The following is a 27,632-nucleotide window of genomic DNA, read 5'->3' as shown; positions in this document are numbered from 1 at the left end:
TCTACTGGATGGTGCTGGGCTTGCACTGTGCAAGTTCTATCTTCCTTCGTCAGCATTTTTCTGGTTAGCTTCCATCCTGTGAGGTCCACAAGACTTGACTAGGACAAGCCTACCTGTTATATACTTCTGCTCCTGCCAGTCACTGAGCCTTGCCACAAGCCTGGCAGCAGCAGTTGCTTCCAGTCTCCAGCATTTACTACTGATGCTCTCAAAAACCAGTCTCATTCCAACCACTCTGGAGACCCCCTCCACTGAGGTCTGCGTTCTGGTGTGGCTCTGTTGCAAAGCTTGTCTAGGTTCTAAGGCTTCTCCCTGAGTTACCCTCCATCTCAGGAGCAGCAGCAAACTTTCTGCAGTTCTACCTGGGTTCTACTTTTTTCTTTTCAATCCTTTCACCTTTTCCCTAGTTTCTTTTTTTTTTTTTTAATTTTTATTTATTTATTTGAGAGCGACAGACACAGAGAGAAAGACAGATAGAGGGAGAGAGAGAGAGAATGGGCGCGCCAGGGCTTCCAGCCTCTGCAAACGAATTCCAGACGCGTGCGCCCCCTTGTGCATCTGGCTAACGTGGGACCTGGGGAACCGAGCCTCGAACCGGGGTCCTTAGGCTTCACAGGCAAGCGCTTAACCGCTACGCCATCTCTCCAGCCCTTTCCCTAGTTTCTTAAATGACCTCTGCTGAAATATTATAATTTACCAACTGTATGAGGACTAATACGTTTTCAGTAACTATCTGGTAAATAAATGCTAGGTACTGTGTTAAACACTGCCGTATGGCAACAAGATACACATGGTGGTAGTTTTGAAGTATTTGACTATAGTTATAGTGAGTGCTATAATGTACTATGGTCTTACAACAATGACTTTAATAAAAGGTTAGTCTTGGGCCTTATGACAAGAAACTTTAAAAGCTGTCAGAGGAATGGCAAGAAACTGAGCCAAGAAATGATGGGACAGAACTGTACTTCAGAATGATTAATCAAGCAGCAGCTTAATACTGTTTGAAGTAAGGATTACTACTGGAAAGGTAAGAGATTACTATAATCATCTAGATTAGAAGTATAAGACCTACAGTTACTGTTCAAATGGATAAAGTAAACACAAGAAACTTGGCAAAGACAGGATTACTAGATGACCATGAGGAAGTACAAAGTGCAGAAGACAAAAAAGAGCAGATTAGTAAAAGACATCAGAATGCTCAAATCCCAATTCAGTAGCAGAACATAATTATCTCAACAAAAGTTAAGAAATAACAGCTAGAAGAATGTCTAAAACTTAAGTAACCAATGTTAAAGTTAAAAAAAAAAATGAGTTACCTACAAAAGGAGAGTTTATACCTATGGACAATGTACAACTTTATATGATTCAAAAGGAAACTATACATACCCCCTGACCTGGTGCTCCAGGGACCATGGCCAAATTTGTTTGTATTTCTTCTTCATTTAAACTCAGTCCCATATATTGAGAGAGCTCTGGATACAGTTTAGGATAGAGATCTAAATTAAATAAATGAAGCAAAGGGCATTGGCAGGATATTCAGAATGAAAGCATTACAAACATCTTGTATTTTTATAACATTTCAGTTATAATGAATTTGAAGGAACAAAACAGAAGGACAGCTCCCTAACTTGTATAATAATCAGAATAACAAATATATAAAACCTTTAAAATTATGTAACTATAAAAACATCTGATCTGAAACAACCTCAAATTTCTACACTATTGTCTCTTGGTGTCCATGGGCATTGATTTTAAGACCCATCACAGATACCAAACTCTTCGAGTGCTCAAGTCCTTTATGGAAAATGGCTGTTAACGGTACACACATGTAGGTTCACCACTTGGGAAGCAGGAGAATCACCACAAGTTCAAGGCTTTCTATGGCTACATAATGAGCTCATATCTCAAAAAGCCAAAATAAATACTTAATATAAAATAAGATGGTTTCATAATTATATAAAAATCTATGAAGCTATTCTTGTATAGTTTGAATCTCTGCTAGATTACTTGTAATGTTTAATACAATCAAACTGTATGGAATATGTTATATTTTACTTTTTAAAGAATGATTTAAAAATTGTGTTCACAGTACAGATAATTTTAAAAAAATTTTTTTATTTATTTGTAAAGAGAGAGGAGTAAAGAAAGGAGAGAGGGAGGAAAGGGAAAAAATGAGGAGAGGGAGGGGAGAGAGGGAGAGAAGAAGATAGATGGATGGAAAGATGGATGGGTGGGGGGGGTGGATGATAGAGTATAGGTACAGCAGGGTCTCCAGTCACTGCATAGGAATTCCAGACACATGCACCAGTCTGTGCATCTGGCTTATGTGGGTACTGGAAAATTGAACTTCGGTCCTTAGGCTTGGCAGGCAACTGCTTTAACCACTAAGCCATCTCTCCAGCCACAGATAATTTTACATTTTATTTTTGGAGATTGAAACCATGGATACAATGGCTGACTAAAATGTAGAAACAATTTTTTTCAAATAAACTATTTTTCCCGTTTTGTTTCTTAAATCTATGTTATGAGGAATAGCACTAATTCTCTAATTCAGAACTGACCAAAAATTACTCTAAACATCATTCTAAACATCTTCAAGAAACGAACAAGAGGGCTGGAGAGATGGTTTAGCAGTTAAGCGCTCGTCTGTGAAGCCTATGGACCCCGGTTCGAGGCTCGGTTCCCCAGGTCCCACGTTAGCCAGATGCACAAGGGGGCGCACGCATCTGGAGTTCGTTTGCAGTGGCTGGAAGCCCTGGCGCGCCCATTCTCTCTCTCTCCCTCTATCTGTCTTTCTCTCTATGTCTGTCGCTCTCAAATAAATAAATATAAATTGAAGAAAAAAAACATTTAAAAAAAAAAGAAACGAACAAGAAAAAATTTTGAAGCTTGTAAATTCATTTAGTACTCTACCACTTTTAAGAATAGCCATATTCCAAAATACTATAGTCTTTAAATATTAACAATATTTTACTTTTCAGTAGTACCAAATGATCTATGTGTGACTTGAAGTAGATTTTCTCAAGGGAAGAGTGTTAAAATAGCCAAGAAAAGGCAACAGGCACAAAAATTTATTTAACACTTACTTTGTACTTAAAGTCATATTATTTAAAGGCTCTTTCCTGAGTCACTCTGAACCACGAGAGAAAGGAAAAAAATGTACAATATGAAAACTAAAAAGTTACTCCTAGATTAGAGTCACAAAAAGGAAAGGTTGGAAATTTCCAAAGTTCCTTCTGGGAAACAGAATTCAAAAGTTCAAGGGCAGGGCTGGGAAGGTGGCTCAGTCAATAAAATGTGTGCCACCCAAGCATGAGGACCTGCATTTGTATCCCCAGCTCCCACATAAAAGATAAGCACAGGGCTGGAGAAGATGGCTTAGTGACTTAGTGGTTAAGGTGTCTGTGCCTGCAAAGCCAAAGGATCTCAGTTTGATTCCCCAGGACCCATGTAAGTCAGATGCACAAGGAGGAGCCTGCATCTGGAGTTCATTTGCAGTAGCTGGAAGCCCTGGTGCGTCTATTCTCTCTCTCTCAAATAAATAAATAAATGAAATATATATTTAAAAACAAAAACAGCACAGCAGCACGTGCCTCTTATTTCAGTGCTGGGAAAGTAGAAACAGGAAGATCCCTTGGGCTTGTTGGCTAGCTAGTTTAGCCAAAATCAGTGAGTTCCGGGTTCAGTGAAAGACTGTCACTGGCAGGTGATTGAATGCATCTCATGTTGACCTCTGGTCTTTACATATTTGTGCAAACACATGCAACAACAAACAAGTACACCCACATACCTATGAACATACACATATACATACAAAAAAGTTCAAAGGCAACACTGTGGGAAACTATACTTTGAACCTAAGTTTTTCCTTTTTTTTGTAAGTGAAGCAACCATGTTAAAGACTTATGCAACAAATTAAAATGAAATTGCATTATGCCATAAACACATCTCCAGGATTACTTTTCTTTTTATACATTTATGTATTTATTTGAGAGAGAGAAGAGGCAGATAGAAAGAGAAAACCGACACCCCAGGGCCTCCAGCCACTGCAAACAAACTCCAGAAAGCATGCACCCCCTTGTGCATCTGGCTTATGTGGGTCCATCGAAATCGAACCAGGGTCTTAAGGCTTTTCAGGCAAACACCTTAACCACTAAACCATTTCTCTGGCCCCAGAATTACTTTTTAAATAAACAGTTTAAATTATTGTTACTACCACTTTAAACAGTTTAAGCTTATGGCTACTAACATGTCACCAATTTTATGTGATATGTCAAAAATATTTAAAAAGAAAAATCTTGAGGCTGAGAAGATAGCTTAGTCAGTAAAGTGCCTGATGTGCAAACACAAGGTCTTGAGTTCCAGCCATGGAAAAACAAGGCAGATGTGGTGGCACGTGCTTATAATCCCAGCACTAGGAAGAAGACAGAGTGAGGAAGATCCCTGGGACTCAGTGGCCAGCCAGACCTATTTGTTGAGAGCCAAACCAGTAAGACACCTAATCTCAAAAAAAAAAAAAAAAAAAGTCATGCCGTGTCTAAGGAATGAATGACACTTGGCACATGCTTCCTCATGCACAAGTGCACTCATACACACAAACACGCATGCATGTGTGCATACACAAACGCCTATCTTGGATTCTATATTTCAAGAAAAAACAACTTTACAAATATATCCCCTCCGGGAAAATGAACCCAAAGTATAAACCTACTTCCATCTTGAGTGATGGGAACAGAAGCTTCTGTCAGAATTGCTGAGTTGGCAGGATTAGCAGAGAAGGCAGTTTGAGCCTGGGAAAAAAAAGAAGAAAATTCCAACAATATGCTATAAATACTTACTTAACTTTCACACTTAATTACCAAGTTAAATCAATCCAGTACTTTAAACTAAAACTAAAACCTGAAGCTTCAAAGAAACTATTTTAAACATTACTGCAATAATATTTTTCAAAGGAAATCCATAAATAAAAAAAGTATTTTCAATTCCAAATATTTTAAGACTATTATAAAAACTGAAAAACAATGTTTTATATGTCTTACAACAGTTCTGCTACAAATTAATGTTTTCAAAGAGCATGTCAAATAGATGTCAACATATTTCATTTTCATTCTTCTTTTACTAATTATTCCAGAAAAAAAGGTCAACAATATTCATATTAAAAAAATCACCTAGCAGTTAAATACCTACCAGCCATGAAAAGACACAGGGAAAACAAATACACATATTACTAAGTAAAAAGCCCTACATCTATTACTAATTTTCATTTTCCTTTTAGATGCCCCACTGAAGTAATCTGTATCTTCATATACCAAGTATAGAGAGTGGTTAATTAGAAGTTATACCAAAAGCATGCTTTATAATCAACATAATAAAGTAATTTATACCTGTTAAACTTATTTTGCCAAAGTACCTAATTAACTCATGTTTAGGTATATGTCTTGCCTCTATCTGGGCTCCATGCTTTATGCTGTGTTAAACATCCCACTGACAGAAATACTTTGCCCTTTACAGCTGAAACTTTTTGAGATAGTAAAGTCATTTAGAGATGAGTTTATACTAAACTGTATACCGGTCTCTAATTATCATTCATTGCTTTATTGGAAATATATCAATTTAAGAACTAAAATTTATGCTTATATCTCAAGTTGATCTGAAGTAAAAATTAAGCATAGACTCAAAGGTGCTGAAAGATGAAATATTTTATTTAATTAGGTCTAGCCTACAAAACTTTACTTGTTTTTTAAATTTTGTTGTTGTTGTTGTTGTTGTTGTTGTTGTTGTTGTTGTTATTTTTCAAGGTAAAGCCTTGTTCTAGCCCAGGCTGAGCTGGAATTCATTATGTAGTCTCAGGGTGGCCTTGAACTCACAGCAATCCACCTATCTATCTCTGCCTCCCAAGTGTTGGGATTAAAGACATGTGCCACCACACCAGGCCTACAAAATTTTAAATGATACTAAGCTCATTTGGATTGTAAATGTTCTGATGTACTATATTGTCACTGATTCAATCTTTAAAAATATTATTATTCTAATGTGTTGGCTCACACCTGTAATCCTGGTGCTCAGAGGCTGAAGTAGGAGGATCACCATGAATTCAAGGCCAGCCTGGGCTACAGAGTGAGACCCTACTCAAAAAAGTATTATTTAATAATATTTTACACAATGTAAATTTAATCAAAAACAGCATGACTATCTTCATGATGATAAATAGTAATCTACATGTTCCAAATGAACTCTACAATTATTTTACCCAATAACAGGTAAAAGAAGCTAGTAACCAACTGAGGTTTTTAGCATGGAGGAAACTTAAGTCCATATTATTAGGTGAAAGAAGTCAATATAAAAAGACTACATATTATATGATTCCAATTCCATGACATTCTAGAAAAGGCCAAATAGAGATACAGTAAAAAGAGAAGGGGTACCAGGAGAGAGAAAATAATACAGAGATCACTGGTGAGTTGTAGGGCAGTACACATGATTGAATCCATTTGTTAAAGCACAGAATATACACACCACCAGTGGAATACACCTGGAATTACAGCTACTTGGAAAGCTGAAGCAGAAAGACTGAACATATGAGACCATCCAGAGTACCAACACACACTTAAAAAGGCTGAAGCAGCAGCTGCATGGCAGTTTGGGCCTAGTGTGCACGATGCCCTGGATTCAAGTCCCAGTACTGGGGATATAGAAAAAGAAAAAAGCTGGCCTGGGCATGGCACACATTTTCAATTCCAGTACCTGGGGAAAACTATTGTAAATCTGAAGCAGCTGGTCTACATAGTGAGTTCCAGTCCAGCCAGGGTTATAAAGCAAGCTCCTGTCTCAAAATAATCCCATCCCCAAGTAGCATATGATATACCAAGAGTAGTCTGGACTTCGTATGATAATGGCAACATCAATATACAGTCATCACTGTTAACAAATGTGCAAACATTCATGGTAGGGAGGTAGTTAATAAGCAGAGGCAGGACGGTATATTCTTCTTGACTTTGTTATGAACCTAATACACTTCTGGGAAATTCAGCTCTATTTTTAAAAATACTGTTTCTAATGCCAGGCGTAGTGGCACATGCATCACCATAGAATTTTGGAAGCTAAGGTAGGAAGATCCGTCATGAGTTTGAGACCAGCCTGGGCTGCACAGTGAGTTCCAGGTCAGCTTAGAGTACAGTAAGATCCTGCCTCAAGAAAACAAAAACAAACCAAAATAAAAACTACTATTTCTAATGTTGGACCCATCAGCATGTCATGGATGATAGAAGAGGGGGAAATAACAGCAAAATAGTAGTAGTTGGAAAGAAGGGGTCAGTGAAGGAGGGGTGGGAGACAACAAAGGAGAGTGGGAGAGGATTATGCTTAGGGCATATTGTGTAAATGTATGGAGGTTGTTAATAAAAGTGAAAAAATAAATAAAGATGAACACCATTAAGTTCTCCTCCACCTATGACTTTCATACTCCCTCACAACCTAGGGCCTAGTCCTTTTCTCAGCTCCTCTCCAAAGATCTCTTCAAGCACTCCCAAGGGGCATCTGCTGCTGGCCTCATTCTCTTTGCTCCAGAATATGAGAGCAGATACTCAAATACCTCTTATTAACTACCTCATTAATTGGAATGTGGACATAGATAGAAACTTACTTCCAACTTGATCACCCATCAGTTTCCTGACAACAGTCTGATATCCCAGCAGTTTCTATTTTATGGTTATATTGTTAGACATGTGGATGAAACAATGTTTAATAGTACTAACTGCACATAATCCTTGGAACAGGAAGGTAGGAGTGATGGTATTAGGAGAGTGTTAAACAAGGCACTAGACCCTGGTTTCCACATCTCTGATAACAAATTCTCAGTGCACGCTTGTTAAACTGTAGGCTGCAACCCTTAGGTATCATTTAACTGAGTGTGGAAATAAGAAAAATAAGATAGTGTTTCTTTAAATACTAGTTATTTTTCTTTTCAAAATATTTTTATTTATATGCAAGCAGAGAAAGAGAGAAGAGAGACAGGAAAAGAGAATGGGCACTCCACGGACTCCAGCCACTGCAAACGAACTCCAGATGCATGTGCCACTGTGCATTTGGCTTCATGTGGGTACTGGGTAATGGCCCCCAGGTGGTTAGGCTTTGCAAGCAAGCACCTTAATCACAAAGCTATCTTTCCAGCCCAATACTAGTTCTATTTTAGTCTCATTAATTGTGTCCCACTAATACTCAATATATCAATTACTTTACTCATTACTGGGACAAAATGCTAATCAGTAGAATTTAAAGAAAGGGTTTATTCTGGCTTACAGTTTTGAGGAGATATATTCCATGATGTTGGGAAGCCGATGGCAGGGAGGTCATACTGCACGCAAAACCAGGAAGGAGGCAGGGTGGTCATACTGCACGCACAACCAGGAAGGAGGCAGGGAGGTCATACTGCATGCACAACCAGGAAGGAGGCAGGGAGGTCATACTGCACGCACAACCAGGAAGGAGGCAGAGTGGTCATACTGCACGCACAACCAGGAAGGAGGCAGAGTGGTCATACTGCATGATGTTGGGAAACAGATGGCAGGGAGGTCATACTGCACGCAAAACCAGGAAGGAGGCAGGGTGGTCATACTGCACGCACAACCAGGAAGGAGGCAGAGTGGTCATACTGTATGATGTTGGGAAACAGATGGCAGGGAGGTCATACTGCACACAAAACCAGGAAGGAGGCAGGGTGGTCATACTGCATGCACAACCAGGAAAGAGGCAGGGAGGTCATACTGCATGCACAACCAGGAAGGAGGCAGGGAGGTCATACTGCATGCACAACCAGGAAGGAGGCAGGGTGGTCATACTGCATGCACAACCAGGAAGGAGACAGGGAGGTCATATTGCACGCACAACCAGGAAGGAGGCAGAGTGGTCATACTGCACACACAACCAGGAAGGAGGCAGGGTGGTCATACTGCATGCACAACCAGGAAGGAGACAGAGAGGTCATATTGCACGCACAACCAGGAAGGAGGCAGGGTGGTCATACTGCACGCACAACCAGGAAGGAGGCAGGGTGGTCAATCATTTAAAAATGTCGCGGTATACTATTGGCCCTTACCTCTCCCCCCATCCTAGAATCCCCACTCTTATTCTCAACGCTATATAGGCAACCACCTGTAACAATAAAGTGAGTTCCTGCTTTGACTAGACTCCCGGCTTGGTGGTGTGTTACTGGCCATCGACACTCACCCTTCTCCTCAACCTCTTGGGAGGAACCAGTGGGCCTGATCCTTCCTCAGCACTACCTGCTGGGGGGCGGGGGGGGGAGCCCAGCAATTTCCAGAAAACACCCACAGAAGCTATGTTGTGGAGTCACTTTTGTCAAATTCTGTTCACCACATCAAGGAACTCTAAGTTCTGGGTCCTCTATCTGTTTCTTAAAACTACAGGCAGGGACCCACAGGCTTCTGTTAGGGTTTGGGATAAAAAGAGGTCTGGAATTCTATGATACTAAAAAGCCACATATGGATTCATTACATACTGCAACTTGTCTTCACTTAAAAACAGTACTAAAAATTTCCAAAATAGCAAGAATTAAACACAATGCCAAATTTTCACCTTAAGCAGAAGCATCTGTCTTCCAAGACAGTAATTGCCAAAGGAGGACAAAATTCCCAACCTGGACAGCTAAGGAAGTCTCTCAGCACTCTAGCAGCACGTCTCTGGAAGAGCTGACTGCCTCCATGGGCCTCTACACTTAGCCTGCTCTTCTAAAAGTGGCAGCATGTACCCCACCAGTTGCTGTGTCTAATTTCAGAGCAAAAACATAATTATGCTATAAAGATTATCTCCAAAAACCTGAAAGAAAAATGTACTATTTTTCACACAATTGCGACCATCTATAATGTAAGGCTGAAGTATCTTATCAACTTACACACACTGTAGATAACTTAAGAGAAAACTAAGTTACTTTTAAAGAGTTTAAGATAGATTTTAAGGAAATAGCATCACATGCCCATTAGTTCACATTGGAATGAGAAAAAAAAAAAAAACTTCTCATCTGTTTGTAACTTTTTAGTCTAAAATAGAACTAATGAAGGTTTATGAATTATACAAGTGAACAAGCTATCTACTAGTTACATATGTTTCACTCAACAAATATGTAGAACATTTGTTATAGAATATTTTAAAAAATTAAAAGTAAACATACCTGAATCACTTTATCTACCTTCAAATCTTCAAGGGATGGATAAAGAGCCATTTTTGCACGTATTTCCTTAAAAAAAAAAAACACTTTTATTCAGATGTCATAAAAATGTACATAATATACAGTACCAGAAGCATACATATAAACATACATTACTCTAAACATAATTTTAAAAAAATCAGCTGTGGGCAGGAGAGATGGCTTAGCCGTTAAAGCACTTGCCTGCAAAGGCAAAGGACCCAGATTCGATTCCCCAGGACGCATATAAGCCAGAAGCATAAGGGGGTGTATATGTCTGGAGTTCATTTGCAGTGGCTGGAGGCATGCCCCCCTGCGTATTTTTCTCTCAAACAAATAAATAGAAATAAAAATAAAATATATTTTTTTAAAAAATCAGCTGCAGAGCATACACACACACACACAAAATGTGAACATTTAATCCATACCACAAGTTGTTAACTGATACTTAAGGTTATCATGAAACCATCTTTCCCTTCCCACAACATACAACATTCATCATGGATGTTAAAGTTTCCTTCAAGTAAAAGTCCATTCAAGTTTATAAAATCAAAGAGAGGAATTCTGTGACTCATTCCCAGCCCTCTCAGTGCTTGCGTCCTCTGGCAAGAGAGCACCCTTAGTAGGGTACTGCTGGCACTCAGGATACACTTTCTTCTGCAGTATCATTATGTAAAACACCACTGGGAAAGAATGCATATGGGAAAAGCATATGCTCTGTATTTTTTCACAAGTTTTATTTTCAGGAGACTAGTCAGAGGGTAAGGAGTAACATGGAATTTTTTTGCTTTTCATTGTTAAGACTTCTATACTGTTCAACAATTTTTAGCTACCATCAAGTGCTTTCTGCAACAATTTAAACAAAATTCTCTGAAAGATGCATGGATACATACTTTAAATATGTTTAGGAATTTAACCAAACAAAACCAAATGAGCCAGCTCCATCAAACTTCCATCTCCACATCAAATCTTTATTTCCTCCTCTCCAAAAACAGAGCTGAACCTCTTTTAAAATAATATTATTTTTCTTTTTACTTTTCATTTTTAAATTTTTTATTATTTATTTTGTGTGTTCTTATGTGTACAGATGCACAACTACCAAAGGAGAACTTTTGAATTGGTCCTCACTTGTTCATCTCAATAAGCATGTTTTTGTTCTGGATACTCACTACCCTCTGCTCTGCGCAGAGAGCTACTTGATGTCAGTGTAAGCCTGCTGGGGTTACACAGCCTGCAATGGCTTCCCCGCCCCGACCCCATGGATTCTGGAGACTGAACTCAGGTACAACAACTTGAGTGGCAAGAATTTTATCCACTGAGTCATCTCTCCAACCCCAGTTGAGCCTTTTAAACATGGCTCTACTGATAGCAGGCATGGTGGTTTGCACTTCCAGAGGGCAGCTAAAGGTGCATGACGAAAGTTTCTTTTCTCCCGGGTTCCAGTGCACAACTCCAGCCAGACTCTCAAATGCCCTGGTATCTGCAGAGAAGCACCTCATACGTCTAGTTCATAGCAGCACTGCAGAGCAGCATTCAGCAGAATGCCATCAAGGTATCACCCCAGAAATGGCTTACAAGAAAACCGGTCATGCATTCCATCTTTTCACTGTGTCTCCAATGGTAGTGGGGAAAGACAATTCTATAAGGTATTACAGGGGCATTAATCATACCGATGATCATTCTCCTCTCCCCTTGGGAGAGAACACAATCTGAATGGGGAAAAAAAAATTCTGCTATTTCTATTAACTATTCCAGATACATGATAGTAAATAGACTCATGTGTTATTTTCTGCTTGTAATTGTTTTATGTTCTCAATTCTTTTGAGTAAATCCCACTTCATTATGGTTTAAGAATTCTTTTAGTGAGCTAAAATTTTGTTGAAGAAATTCTGTATCTATGACTGTTGGGAATACTGGCCTGCAGTTTTCTTTCTTGTGGTATCTTTATTTGGGTTTGGTGTCAGGTTAATGCTGGCCTTATGAATTTTAGATGTGTTTTCCCTTCATCTTTTTATTATTATTTTTTGTATGTGTGCACATACCATAGCAGACATGTAGAAATCAGAAGACAGCTTGTATCTATCCTCACCTTCCACCCCACTTGAGGCAAGGTCTCTTGTAGTTCATTGTTCACCACTGCACCTGCCAGGCTAGCTAGTCTCCAAGCTTTCAGCAAATTCTCCTGTTTCTGCACCCATTCTTGTGGTGAAGCAAGCCTTTAGCTTAAACATGGGGTCTGGGCTTCTCTAGACTCAGGTACTCAGGCTTGCTGCCCAAGCACTTTATTCTCAGCCTTCTCCCCAGACCTCACTTTTTTTTTTTTTGTTTGCTTTTGGTTTTTTTTATTTTATTTTATTTTATTTTTGTTGTTGTTGTTGTTTTTTGAGGAATTCACTATGGAGTCTCAGGGTGGCCTCCAACTCAAGGCAATCCTCCTACCTCTGCCTCTCAAGTGCTGGGATTAAAGGCATGCACCACCATGCCCGGCAAGACCTCACTTTTTTTTCAATTTGGGGAGGGCAGTTTTAGAACGATCAACACCTCTTCTTTAAATGTTTGGTAGACCTCCCTTCTGATGTCTTGAGATTTTGGTTGGGAGGATTCTGAATACAGATTCAACCTTCTTGCTAGTTATAGATGTGTGTTAGCCTTTTTCCTATTATTCTAAGAAAGTATCTGAGGCTGAGAAACAGAGGGGGAGTCTTGTTTAGTTCACAGGTTGGTATGCTGAAAGTCCAAAGGGTGGGGGGAGTTACTGACCTGGCCACTCGTGAAGGGTACCCTTGGCTGCCTCACACCACATCAAATGGCATCATGGTGATAACATGAGAGCAAGAGGTTACATGGTAGCCAGAATGACAGAAAGGGGGCCAGTTTTAACCTCCTACTGTGCCCTACCTCTTAAAGGTTCTATCATTTCTTAGCACCATCAACCTTGGGGACCCAAGCCTCCAACACATGAACCCTTGAGGTGTATGACCATATCTAAAACATGGCAAGGTTCTTCCATCTTCATGATTCAGATTTGCCAAATTGTGTCCTAGGAAGCTTATTTCTGAGCCATCCAATTTTTCACAGCCACTTTTAAACACTAATTCTGTAGCATAGGCTGGAATCTCTATTTCTGATTTTGAGATTCTGTTTTTTACTCTTGGTTCAATCTGTTGATCTCTGGGTGGGGGAGGGGACTCCAAATTCTGTGGATCTTCTATTTTTCTATCACTTTTGTTTCTGTTCTAATCTTATTTCTTTCTGCTAATTCTGGATTTAATTTTTTTTTTTTACTTGAGATGTGAAATGAAATTGCTGGAGATCTTGATCTCTGTGTCTATTCCCTCTGCCATAATGGGAGATCCAATCCTAAACCTTACTCATGCTAGGGGATCACCCCACGCCTGAGCTATGGCCCAAACCCATCTTTTTATTTTTTAAATGGAAGGGATTACCACAACAAACTTCCCTCTGAAAATGGCTTTTGTAACATCCCTTCAGTTATAGGATCTTTGTTTTTGTTTGTCAAGATATTTTCTAGTTCCCTTTTTGATTCTTCTTTAAACTAATAGAGTTCAGGAGTATAATTTTCACATATCTAATTCATTTCCCAGTGTCCTACTGATTTCTACTTTCATTTCACTGTAGTCAGATAATATGGTTAATGCAATATTATTTTTTAATATTTTATTTTTATTTATTTTGAAAGAGGCAGAGCGAGAGACCATGAGAGAATGGGTGTGCCAGGGTCTGTAGAAAGAGCAAGAGAACGGGTGCACCAGGGCCCCTAGCCACTGCAAACGAACTCCAGACGCATATGCAATCTTGTGCATCTGGCTTATGTGAGTACTGTGGAATCAAACCTGAGTCCTTAAGCTTTGCAGCAAGCACTCTAACCTCTAAAGCCATCCCTCCAGCCCACAATATTTTTGTTGTTGTTGTTAAGAGTTGTTGGTGACCTAATATGTGATCTTCTCAGGACTGTGTTCGACCAGCACTTGAGAAGAAAGTGTCTTCTGCTTGTGGGGAGAATGTTCTGCAATTCTTTAGGTATATCTGGTCTGGGGCTAGAGGGATAGCTTAGCGGTTAAGGCGCTTGCCTATGAAGCCTAAAGACCAAGGTTCAATTCCCCAGTACCCAATTAAGCCAGATGCACAAGGTGGCACATGTATTTGGAGTTTGCAATGGCTAGAGGCCCTGGCATGCCCACTCTATCTTCCCCCCTCTCTCTCAAATAAATAAACAAATGCAATAAAAAATTTATATCTGGTCTGTAGTATTACATCCTCCATTTCTTTAACTGATGCTCTGTTTATCCTATTCATTATCAAAAATGAAATATTGGAGGCTAGACAGATGACTCAGCAGTTAAAGGCGCTTGCAAAGTCTGCTGGACTGGGGATCAATTTCCCAGTACCGACATAAAGTCAGATACACAAATTCACACATGCATCTCAAGTTCATTGCAGTAGCAGGAGGCTCTGGCACATCCATTCATTTGCTTTCTCTCCCCCGCTTACAAATACATTCATTTAAAAAAAAAAATGTTTTTAACAATGCAATATTGAAATCTCCTATTATGTTGCTACTTATTTCTTATATTAGTTCAGTCACTATTTGCTTCATGAATTTCAGTGACCTAAGGTTGTATGCATATGTAACTGTTCTTTCTTCCTGGCAAGTAATATTTTCATTATGTAATATTCTTGTTTCTGTGAGTCCTTCATGGTTTCAGTGTGACACTCATCTTTCTCTTTTGGGTGCCATTTGTATCAAGTGTCTTTTATCACATCCTTCCATTTTCAACCTATGTGTCTTTGCGTTTATCATTAGATTGGTGGGCCTTTGTCATCCATAGTCATTTTATGTCTTTTGATTGTGTAGTATCATCCTTCCAATAACTGACAGAGAATGACTTCACTGACATGTTCTTATTTTCTATTTTGTAGCTTTTTGCCCTTGCTTTCCTCTCCACATTTTCTTTTGCTACTTTGTTTTGTAGTGACATGCTTTGATTCTGTTCTCATTTTCTTTTGCAGATTTTCTATAGGATTCTCACTGATGCTACCATGGGGCTTAAAATGTCTAACAGCTACAGCAATCTATTAACAACTTCTGCCTTTTAAAAAATCTATACTCTTTCATCTCACTCATAACCACACTTTGTTACTGAGATCACACATTTCCCTTACATTGTGTATTTATTAAAATATTTTTTAGGTGCTAGAAATCTTATACTTTTGTCTCTGACTTACAAAAATAAACATGATGGCTATACCAACATGGCAACATTGCACTGTTCTCTATGCATCTGCACTCCTGCCTGCATCAGTAGTATTCATAGGCTTTGTTTTCTAAGCACCCTTTAGTTTCAGCTGGAGGATGTCCATTAGTGCTGACTTACACATACTATAGGCAGATCTGGTAATGAAGACTCTCAAACCTATGTTTGGGGGGGGGGGTTGTTTGTTTTTAAAGGATTGCTATTTCACTTACGAAGAACAATTTGTGGCATATAATACATGCAGGTAGCTCAGTAGAATTTTGAATATATAATCCTTCCTATTTGAATGGAACCTGCAAGATTTCCGTGGTAAGCCCGCTGTTTGTCCTATTACAGTGCAGCTCCATGTACATGAATGAGCTGCTATGCTCTTGCAACTTGCAAGTGTTTAACTTCTGCCAATTGACATCTTTGGTTTGCTCTTATTTGGTGTCTGCCAGGGTTCTTGACTGCCATACATGTCACTTTCCTTCCCCAGCTTTAGGTGTTTGGGCCATACTTTTTGAATTAAGTTTTCTGCTCCCTTTCTCTTTCCTCCTTCTGAAGCCATATTATGGTGGCCCATAAATCAAGACATACTATAATCTCCTCCTCAAATTCAATAATTTGATGGAATTCAAAGACCTCAGCAGAAAATTGCTCACACTTATCAGATTATAATAAATGAAACAGGTGAAAGACATGTTAAAGTCAGGGGAGGATGGCTCAGTACGTAATACTGTAAACAGCTATGTTGAACAACATTCTCTCATCTTTGGTGTTCTACTTCAGCATGCTGCAAAGAAATATCTTTGCATTAGACCTGTATGATGAGCCCCACTTTTCTATAACAAAGGCACTCATTGCCTCCTAGTTTTCTTCATGAAAAAAGTGGCTGAAGGCTGGAGAGATGGGTTAGCGCTTAAGGCACTTGCCTGTGAAGACAAAGGACCCATGTTTGACTCTCCAAATCCCACGTAAGCCAAATGCACAAAGGTGGGGTAAGTGCAAGGTCACACATGCCCACTAGGTGGCACAAGTGTCTAGAGTGCAACTGTAGTGCCTGAGGCCCTGGAGTACCAATTCGCTCTTTCTCTGTCTTGCTCTCTTAAAAATAAATAGTTGAAGAGTTTCTTCATTAAAAACATAACTTCTTAAACCACCTTTGCTTAAAATTCTCTTTTCTCCAGGCCTCTGAACTTGAATCTCCACATCAGCAAACATACAGTCCTTCTCTATGAGCTCCACAGAAACAGGCTATGTTCAATCAAACATTCTCTGATCTGTGTGACCTGACTGCCACTCTCCCTCCGGCAATTCCCAGCTTTTTTTCTAATCTTTCCTACCTCATTACAAAAACCAGCCCTTTGCCTATACCAGTGACAGCTTGCTTGCAAAGCTCACACTTGGTATTTTCTGCTTTGGAATACTCCATTAATGTCACTTTTTACCTGAAAATTAATGTGACACTTTAGAAACAAAAAAAGGATAATAAAGGTAATAACAGAAAAGGGCATCCTTTCTCCATTCCCCATCCTAATTCTGTCATCAACCACTTCTACCTATGCATCCTGTCTCCACTCTTCAACCTAACCCCAGCATCCACCACTTCTCCTATGCATCCTGTCTCCACTCTTCAACCTAACCCCAGCATCCACCACTTCTCCTATGCATCCTGTCTCCACTCTTCAACCTAACCCCAGCATCCACCACTTCTCCTATGCATCCTGTCTCCACTCTTCATCCTAACCCCAGCATCCACCACTTCTCCTATGCATCCTGTCTCCACTCTTCATCCTAACCCCAGCATCCACCACTTCTCCTATGCATCCTGTCTCCACTCTTCATCCTAACCCCAGCATCCACCACTTCTCCTATGCATCCTGTCTCCACTCTTCATCCTAACCCCAGCATCCACCACTTCTCCTATGCATCCTGTCTCCACTCTTCATCCTAACCCCAGCATCCACCACTTCTCCTATGCATCCTGTCTCCACTCTTCATCCTAACCCCAGCATCCACCACTTCTCCTATGCATCCTGTCTCCACTCTTCATCCTAACCCCAGCATCCACCACTTCTCCTATGCATCCTGTCTCCACTCTTCATCCTAACCCCAGCATCCACCACTTCTCCTATGCATCCTTTCTCCACAATTCATCCTAACCCCAGCATCCACCACTTCTCCTATGCATCCTGTCTCCACTCTTCATCCTAACCCCAGCATCCACCACTTCTCCTATGCATCCTTTCTCCACTCTTCATCCTAACCCCAGCATCCACCACTTCTCCTATGCATCCTTTCTCCACTCTTCATCCTAACCCCAGCATCCACCACTTCTCCTATGCATCCTGTCTCCACTCTTCAACCTAACCCCAGCATCCACCACTTCTCCTATGCATCCTGTCTCCACTCTTCATCCTAACCCCAGCATCCACCACTTCTCCTATGCATCCTGTCTCCACTCTTCATCCTAACCCCAGCATCCACCACTTCTCCTGTGCATCCTGTCTCCACTCTTCATCCTAACCCCAGCATCCACCACTTCTCCTATGCATCCTGTCTCCACTCTTCATCCTAACCCCAGCATCCACCACTTCTCCTATGCATCCTGTCTCCACTCTTCATCCTAACCCCAGCATCCACCACTTCTCCTATGCATCCTTTCTCCACTCTTCATCCTAACCCCAGCATCCACCACTTCTCCTATGCATCCTTTCTCCACAATTCATCCTAACCCCAGCATCCACCACTTCTAAGCATCCTTTCTCCACAATTCATCCTAACCCCAGCATCCACCACTTCTCCTATGCATCCTGTCTCCACTCTTCATCCTAACCCCAGCATCCACCACTTCTCCTATGCATCCTTTCTCCACAATTCATCCTAACCCCAGCATCCACCACTTCTAAGCATCCTTTCTCCACAATTCATCCTAACCCCAGCATCCACCACTTCTCCTATGCATCCTGTCTCCACTCTTCATCCTAACCCCAGCATCCACCACTTCTCCTATGCATCCTGTCTCCACTCTTCATCCTAACCCCAGCATCCACCACTTCTCCTATGCATCCTGTCTCCACTCTTCATCCTAACCCCAGCATCCACCACTTCTCCTATGCATCCTGTCTCCACTCTTCATCCTAACCCCAGCATCCACCACTTCTCCTATGCATCCTGTCTCCACTCTTCATCCTAACCCCAGCATCAACCACTTCTCCTATGCATCCTTTCTCCACAATTCATCCCAATCTCAGCACCAACCACTTCTATGCACCCCAAGTTTTCCAGTGCTCAGTAACTTGTGCATAGAATATTTTCCCTAGCTAGTAGTATCAGGCTGTGACACTTTCCGGGAAGACTTCCCAGAAGAACTAACTGAGTCTTCAATGATCACCTTGGCAGACTCAAGACTGGCCTTACTTTGCAGCCATCAAGCAAAGCCTTCCTACATTCCAGTTATTAGTTTTACACGAGAAAAAATATAAAAATCCAACAAAACCACTCAAACTCTGTTTATGTTTATAGGGGGAAAAGAAACTACAAGGCATTATGGGTCATACCTCAAAGTAGAAAAGCCAAAGTATCAAACAACAAACAAGTTATTTAATTACTATTTCCACAGCACATCAATTATTAAGCAATCATGTATTAGCTGCATATCATCCTGTGGGATTAGGGTTACAATCCAAAATTCAGATACCAGGATACAGATAGTGTCACCTACTTCCCAGCTTCCTACAATCTCCTCTGTAACTACAAGTCAGAGAAGAGATAAACCCTATATACCAAGTCTGTGAAGTGATACTGTCAAAAACTTTTTGAAAAACTGCAAAACTGTCACTGGGAAACTCTTCCAAATCTGACTGCAATTTCAGTGACCAATGACAAATGACAATGACAGAGGTTTCTGAAAAGGTTGTTAGTTAAAAGTTCTCATTTTTAGTCACTCACAATTCTTATCAAACACCACTATGTACCAATTAAATATAGAATGTTTTTAGGCCTTCATTTTCAGCTCAGTAATTAAAAGGAAGATACAGGTCCCCTCTCTTCTGAAATCAGATCACTAGGCAAAAACATTTGCCATCTCCAGAGGTGGATGACAACCTTCCTGACCATTAGAGCTGTTTTTCATGGGCCTTATTACTTCAAACATTCAACCTTCCCTTGAATCTTATTTAATATCTTCATGTAATATGAAAACCCTTGAACCTCATTTAGCCCTGAAACAGACAGCACAGGGAAAAGTTTAGCAACTGGAGCACCACTTGGACTGGGCAATAAACGTATCACATTTCTCACAATGCGTCTAGCACCCTGTTGCTGACCTAGTACCCCCTACACCTGGATAAAACTACAAGTAAACTCTTGAAACAATGGAAATAAGTTATTCCTCTTGACAACCCCTTGGTAACATCCCCTTTCTATTCAAATGTATTCCAAGACATATCTAGGATCAAGAGCCACTCCAGCCTGGACTGGTTTGGGGTGCATATACAGAAAAGCAAACTGTGTCCTCTGAGTGAACTATTAGGGAGAATACATTGTTTACCACTTTATGCCTAGGCACTACTGGACATATATATATGGCACATTGTGGGAAGAGACTACACAGTAACTCTACAAAACCCAAGCCTATCAATCAGAATAGAAAACCATCCATATTACACCCCTGAACAACATCTCTTCCTTCCCCTAGACTACATAAAAAGAACCCCAAAATAGTAAATTACTGTTCTTGAGCAATCTAGCTCAAGGAGCCCAGTTGCTCTCTAGCAGTGCAATTCCCCCTTCCACTGCCTTTTGTAGTTTTGCCTTACCATCCAGTAAACTATCTGTGGGCACTTCTTCAATTCTTTGAGTAAGAACCTGGATTCCGAGAACACCAATATCATCCCTAGACCTTAGATAATAACCCCAAAATTAGTTTCTATCACGAGATTTTTCAGTGGTTTGGGTAGTGCTAGGGTTTCTTCAAAACTTTTAAAGACCAAAAAATTTATCAAGTTTCTCATTTATACTTCAAACACTATCAAGACCACATGATATTATTTCTTTGATGTCGTTAAACATGTGCATAGACCAAAGTCATGCTCAACTCATGCATATGGAGTGAGACTTTGAAAGATGTAGTTATTTTTCTCCTCACTATAATACTCTACCAAACAGAACTGGTAATGCTTTCCAAATAACTCACTGATATCACCCCTTCTCAAACCAACCCACTACAAATGCCCCCACCCCCAAACTGGGTTATTAAATTAAAATATTTGGTTGTTTATCCCAAGCCATTTATAAACATCTTAGGATCATAAAAATTTAGGACTGCAGAAACATTGGCCTCAATGATGATGACAATGATGATGCTACAGTGGCAAGACTCAAGAGTTCTTAGCCATAGTTTCCTAGCCCCAGTTGTATCCTCAACTTATGTTGCTTCCTACAGTCTCAGCTTAATGTATGATAAATTTAATTTAATCAAAAAGTTCCCTCCTTCCCACTATGAAGCTAGGATATATCTGTTCTTTAATTATTTACCAGTATAAGCTATTTTCTTCTAACATCACCAATCAGGAGTTTGAATATTCTAAGCCCCAAATTCCCATATGAATATAATCTAGCCAACTATTCCCTTATCAAAAAGGTAGCTTAGTTAGCTTCAATTATTGCAAAATAAAAAATATTACAAAACCTTTCACATTGTCCTAACTGGAGAAACTAAAGCAAGCCTAGGGTGAGGCCCAGGAAGCTATCCTCACACCTTCAGAGTCCAAGGGGCCCAAGTTTAATTTCTGAGTTGTGTTTATGACATAAAGGTTAGGTTCAAAAGAAACTTTTATAATTCTATTACAGAACCTTGTTTTTTCCCTACATCTAAAAATATATTTTCTATTTCATCATTATTCATTAGATATTCTAAACTATTTTAAAAAGAGGGAGGGGACAAAGATGACAATAACAAAAAATAAAATAAAATTGCTTAGAATGATAATGCAACAGTGAGGCAGATCATCAGTTCACAATACCCAAAGTAAGCATCCTCTCCAGGTGGTTTACAGTCTGAAGAAGTCACATTCATATTTCTCTGATTTGTCTACCAAACTTACTTGGTATGGTTTTTAGAGACCAACTGAAGACAAGTCTATAAAAAGGGTGACTGGAAGAGAATATTAATATCGATTTTTATTTTTCAAATTGCACCAATTATTCATTCTATTTGGTGTTTTAGAAACCTGCAAATGAAAATTCTCTCCAAGGAGCAAAAATGGTCACCTTCTCTACATAATTATAAACGACTGAAGTTTTTAAGAGTAATGCACTTTGACTGTGGAAGTGTAAAAGTCAACAAGTAGTGATGGCAGATTCAGCAGATGTTCTGACAACACAAATGCAAGGAAAACCAAAAGCAATAATATGATGCTGGAACATTTGAGAATGATACCTGGACTTTAAAAAAATCTTTAAAAGTTAGGGTCATATATTATGACTAATGACCAGCTAAGTGAATCTAAATAAGTTTCCCATTGCATTTATAGACACCTTCAAACTCAGGAGATTATGGAATAATTTAGTTTTTATGTGTCAAATTTTCTAGTAAAAGTTGTGTTCTATTACCTTTTCATTTTCATGTCTACAAATTATTTATAAATAGTAAAAAAAAAAAAAAAATTACCAGGCATGGTGGCAAATGCCTTTAATCCTAGCCCTTAGGAGCAGAGATAGGAGGATCACCGTCTGTTCACAAGGCCACTCTGAGACTACATAGTGAACTTCAGGTCAGCCTGAGCTAGAGTGAAACCCTACCTCAAAAAAACAAAAACAAAAACACTCACATGATAAAGCAGCAATGAGCTGGTTTCCTAATATACTGAGAGCTAATAAGCATTTCATACAGTTCATATACAGTATGAAGGAACATATGCTGATAAAATCCTAAATTGTCTTGCAGAAAAGAATTTTGCAATCTTTGGCTAATCATCAAATCAGAATTACCTGAGGCAGGAGATAAAAATAGTTTCCTAACACAGATTCCATGAAGGACTGGGGAATTGAGCTTTATAATGAATTCTCAAGGAGACTGTGGTGATTAGTCACTGAGAACTATAGCCATATAAAGTCCACTGCAAGTAATTACTTCTTACCCATAGGATTCCATTTCTCACTTATGAGACTAGAAAAAATGGAAAGATTAACACACTTTCTCAGCGCCTTTGACAAAGGCTTTGAAATAGTCATGTATTACTACTGTAAAGTGTCACCTAGAATGATTTATATAAATTTATATATCTACCACAATTACAAATTCACTCCCATAGTATCACTTCGGGCCTTTAGCTGAGAAATATAGTTGCACAAAGGAAGCAACATACAAGAGTTTATTCACTATAGCATTAATTTAAAAAGACAAAGCTTCTTTTTTATATGATAGATAAAGTCTCCCAAATTACTGTAACTGACTAGAAAAATAAAAGTATATTGTACAATGAATATTAAGCATACTAGCACTAGTGTTAAAATGAGGCAATCATATTTATTCATCTGCCCAGATATAAAATATTCCAACCCTTAAACAACTGGCTGTCCACCAAAGGAAGTAACTGGCTAGAGGACACAAGGAAAGACATGCTGTAGCAAGCATATGGAGGCTTTACACCATAGGCATTTTAACTATTTAAATTTTGAGCAATATGTCTGCTTACATCACTAAAAATTAAATACATTTCCAAAATGTTTTAGCAATACTTGTAAAGAAATTAAAAAATGGCAACCAAGTATTACTAGATGTGGGAGTATTTTAAAGTGCAGAGGAGTCTTTCTTTTCTCTAGGCGTTTACTACCTCAAAAAGGTGCCCAGGTCTAACAAAAACAAAAGGAAAAAAAAAAGGTGAGTCACGCTCATTTCAAAAGACTAAGTAATAAAATAAATGCACTTGTCACCCGATCCCCTTTTGTTCATGATTTTTAAATCATTTCTTGTGTCATCCAACATATAACTTTGACAAAAAGCTTGCAAAGTTAAACTTAGATTATAATGTGGTAATTATTTACTGAACCTTTACGTCATTCCATTTCCTTATTTTGTGGCACCAAAGCACTTGGCCTATGTTTATGTACCACTAAAGGCATAGTCATTTATGCAGCAAATTTGCTAACTTAGGGTGGAAAACCACATTTCTTACCGTTTGTCCTGAACATGACATCAGAAAAATAAAGAATGTATATATCTGAGTTTTAACTGATGACACTTAAAATATCAAGGTAATTTACCAGGCCTAGGGCTAATGTTCAACGTAACGTTGATTTTTAATCAAACACCACCGGGGCAGGAAGTGGCTGTCAAGGATCCCAGCGTACTCTCCTCAGTCATCTTAAGAAAAAGGCTCGGTATGCGTGCGCAGATGGCGTAAAAACAGATAATCCCACTTTGTGAAACTGAAAACTTTCGGGCTGCCCACGCCTCCCCCCGCCCGCCCGCCCGCCGCCCGCCGCCCGTCGCCCGTCGCCCGTCGCCCGTTAGGAGCAGGAAATCCTGGAAGGAAGCTCTGAGTCACCTCTCCGGGGACACCGCCTCCCCCGCCCGCGACGGGGTCGCCGCCCGCTCCAAGCCCGCTGCCCGCGGCCCCGGGGAAGGTGACGGCGGACGGGCGCGTGACGCCGGCCCTCGGCTCTCTCCCCCCGGCGGGCCGCCCCGCCCCGCCCCGCCGCGCCGCGGGACCCCCGGCCCGCGCCGACACTTCCCGCGCGGGCCCCGACTAGGGCGCCGCCGCCGCCGCCGCCGCCCGAAACCTTGGCGCGGTGACCGGCCGCCCCTGGGCTGAGCGGCCCGCGCGCCCCTCGCCCTCCGAGCCTCACCTCCTCCGGGACCCGCAGCCGCCGCCTCGGTCACCCGCCGACTTCCGAGAGCCGAGCCGAGCCGAGCGCCGCGCTCCCAGCACCGCCCGCCAGGCGTCACGGCCGCCCCCGCCTTCCGCCTTCCGCCCGCGCGCAGGCGCGCGTCGCCATGGCAACCGCGCGGCTGGACCAGGCTCGGGGTCCTGGGCCGCGGGGCCCGGGTCTGCCCCGGCCGCTCCCTCGCCGCCCGCGGGATTCACGGCCCCGGGCTCCGCGGCCGGCCCTCGCCGCGGTCCGTGCGTTCCCGCTGGGGTCTCTCGGCTCCCCCCACCGTCACCTTGGACACAAAGAGGACCCAAGACGCCCTGGCCGTCCTCCCTCCCCTGCGGGTCTCCGTGAGGCTTTACCTGGGCCAGGGCTCTGGGCAGGCGTCCACCAGCCTATGCTCCTGCGGACTCTTCTCAGATCCTTTCCTCCCGCTCTTAAGTCTCTTTGTTCTCCTGAGCTAACGCTCATTGGTTCATAATGGGATTGCACAAAAAAATAATAGTCGTATCCTAATGAAAAAATATAGGCTATAATGTCTAGAGTTATATGCTCGGCACTGTTATAAGAGAAGGAATACAGTCTGATTTGGTCTTTATATTAGTCTGTAAAATCCGTACAACATCCCATTACAAAGAAGCTATTACCTGGGAGTATTCCTACTTGTGGAACGCTACCGAATCCATATATATACATATGGCATTAACATGCAAGCGCAGTTTAGCTCTGGCCAACTCGTAGCTCCACAATGACTTGGAAACTTAAACTGTGGTAAGCAAAGCATGGTTCTGAAGAAAAATAGAGATGGAATTGCAAGATGCCTCTCGTTCAAGGATAGGAGAGACAACTTCCATTGTTAAAATATCAGTTTTTCACACCTTGATCTATAGATTTGATAGAATCTCGCTTAAAATTCCAGAAGTTATTTCATGGATATCAATAAATTGATTCTAAAGTTTAAGTAGAAAAACAAAAGCACCCTCCCCCAACAACAACAACAAAATCAATACTGAAGAAGAGAAACCATGAGGCCAGGGTAAGTGTATCACTTTTGCTACCCTAACAATTTACCAACAAGGATTGAGAAAGGTTTAAACCATGAAAATGTATCTCTCAGTGTTTTGTAAGCTGGAAAATCCAAGATCCGGGTTCCTGAAGCTCTGGGGTCTAGGGAGGATCCACCTACCACTGCATGAGAGTGAGAGGGTGGAGGGAAATATGAACACACTGTAGAACAGACTTCAGCATCTGAATTTGCATAAGGACATAAACATTCTTTCTGTAGCAATACCAAACACAAAACAGTAGTTTTGACAAGAGAATGGACAGAAATCAATAGAACACAAAACACAGAAATACAAGAGATCTTTAATGGGTCTTTGACAATGAAGCAGAGTTGTTCACAGAAAAGAGAAGTCTTTGCAGCTGGGATGGGGCTCCACTTCAAACAAGATTACTTGCTGAGCACGCAGAAGACCTTGAATCTGAAACTCTTCCCTCTTCATTTCAAAATGAACACAGAGAGAAAACGTGACCCTGAGAAAGGAAGAAATAAGAAGACAGGGAGAAAGGAAAGAGGCAGTAAGGTAAGTGAGGGGAAGGAAGTAAGCAGAGGGAAGAAGTGAAGGGAATGGAAAGGAAAGGTGAGAGAGGAAAGAAAAGGAGTTTGGGGGCTGGGGAAATGGCTTAGTGGTTAAGGCACTTGCCTCCAAAGCCTAAGGACCCTGGTTTGCTTCCCCAGGACCCAAGTAAGCCAGATACACAAGGGGGTGCATGTGTCTGGGGTTCATTTGCAGTGGCTGGAGGTCCTGAGTGCTCATTCTCTCTTTCTGTCTGCTTCCCCCCCCCTCTTTCTTTCTCTCTCCCTCCCTCCCTCAAATAAATAAATAAAATTTTAAAAGGAAAAAGTAAAGGAGTTGGGAAAGTAAAGGAAGGAAGGGGAGTGAGAAGAAGAGGGAAGGGAAGAAGGGGGACAAGAAGGAGGAAGGGAAGAAAAAGGAAGGACTTCTCACGTGGATTTCACTTGTAAAAAAAAAAAAAAAAAAAAATCTAAGCCTGGGGAAAGGGCTCCGTGGTTAAAAGCAATTTCTGCTTAAGCAGCTTAGGAGGGTCTGAGATTACATGAGTTTGACTCTCCAGAACCCAAGTAAAACGCTGGGCATGAACATGAACCTATGTAACCCTAGTAGGCCTAGTAGGGTGAGAGACTGGAAAATCACTGGGGGCTCAAAAACTGGTAGCTCCAGCTTGAAGAAATGACTGTGTGTCAAGGAAGCACACAAGTGAGCAGTAGAGAAGGGTAACTGAAGCTCCCCTCTTGCCTATGCATGTAAACACCATCTCCATCTACACACACATGCCACAATGCTTATACCACAATACATATATACATACATGAAAAAGTGAGCCTAGACCTATACTTTAGACCCTTTATAAAAATTGCCTTGAAATGGATTATATCCCTAAATTTAGAATGAAAACTTGGCTAGGGCAAAAAGCTTTGAGATTCAACAAGACAAAGCACATTCCATGGAAGAAAAAGTGGACAAGTTGGACTTCTTTAAAGTGAAAAACGCTAGTTCTATAAAAATAATGTAAAGAGAAAACAAGTTACAAATCAACGGGGAGAAATGTTGCAAGAAAAAATATCTGATAAAGGGTTTATGTTCAAAATGTGTATATAAAACTTATATCTCAACTGTAAAAACAATTAAAGACTGGGCAAACTTTCTGAACAGACATCTCACCAAAGAAGGTAAGTTGACAAATACATGAAGACAAGTTCAGTGTCATATCACAATAGGGAATGAACCAGGTGTGGTGATATATACCTTTACTCCCAGCACTTGGGAGGCAGAAGTAGAAGGATTACTGTAGGTTTGAGGCTACCCTGAGACTAAGTAGTGAATTCCAGGTCAGCCTGGGCCAGAATGAAAAAAAAAAAAGAGGGAAAGGCTTGAGCTAACACACTATACACATTTGAGAACAGTGAAAGTCAAAACCATAACTAATACCCTAATACCAAATGCCAACTAAGATGTAGGAACTTTTTTGCATGGCTGGTTGGAAATGCAATCAGCCACTTTGTTATAGCATTTGGAAAAGTTTTACAAAGCTACTGAGATCAGCCCATGCCCTACCCTAAATCTCTCCACATTGTTAAAAACTGGGTTTGGGGGCTGTGCTTTGCCCTGAGAGAGACTCCATTTTATATATAGTATTTGATGCCATTTTGAGTGCAAACATAGAAATAGAATGACTCTTCACCTTGGTGGGCACATAATACCATCTGTCCA

The 27,632-nt window shown here is 40.7% G+C and overlaps 1 protein-coding gene across 2 annotated transcripts in view; it reads right to left on the bottom strand.

Moving 5' to 3' along the window:
• Positions 1–24,786, bottom strand: part of LOC101602277 (syndecan binding protein) — a 39,403-nt gene extending 14,617 nt beyond the window's left edge. Inside the window, exons 1-4 of one of the 2 annotated variants that reach the window (XM_045144052.1) lie at positions 24,699–24,786; positions 10,187–10,252; positions 4,712–4,790; positions 1,387–1,496 (exon numbers count right to left, since the gene is read on the bottom strand). In XM_045144052.1, the coding sequence (XP_044999987.1) occupies positions 1,387–1,496; positions 4,712–4,790; positions 10,187–10,237 (240 nt within the window). In that variant the 5' untranslated portion in view covers positions 10,238–10,252; positions 24,699–24,786. Of the gene's footprint in view, positions 1–1,386; positions 1,497–4,711; positions 4,791–10,186; positions 10,253–24,312; positions 24,406–24,698 lie in introns of those variants that run through there. The other variant, XM_045144051.1, reaches the window with a different exon arrangement.
• Between the last annotated feature and the right edge of the window lie 2,846 nt (positions 24,787–27,632).

The sequence above is a fragment of the Jaculus jaculus genome, chromosome 2 (genome assembly GCF_020740685.1).
Source record: "Jaculus jaculus isolate mJacJac1 chromosome 2, mJacJac1.mat.Y.cur, whole genome shotgun sequence".
NCBI lineage: Eukaryota > Metazoa > Chordata > Mammalia > Rodentia > Dipodidae > Jaculus > Jaculus jaculus.
This window is presented reverse-complemented; position numbering and strand designations above follow the sequence as displayed.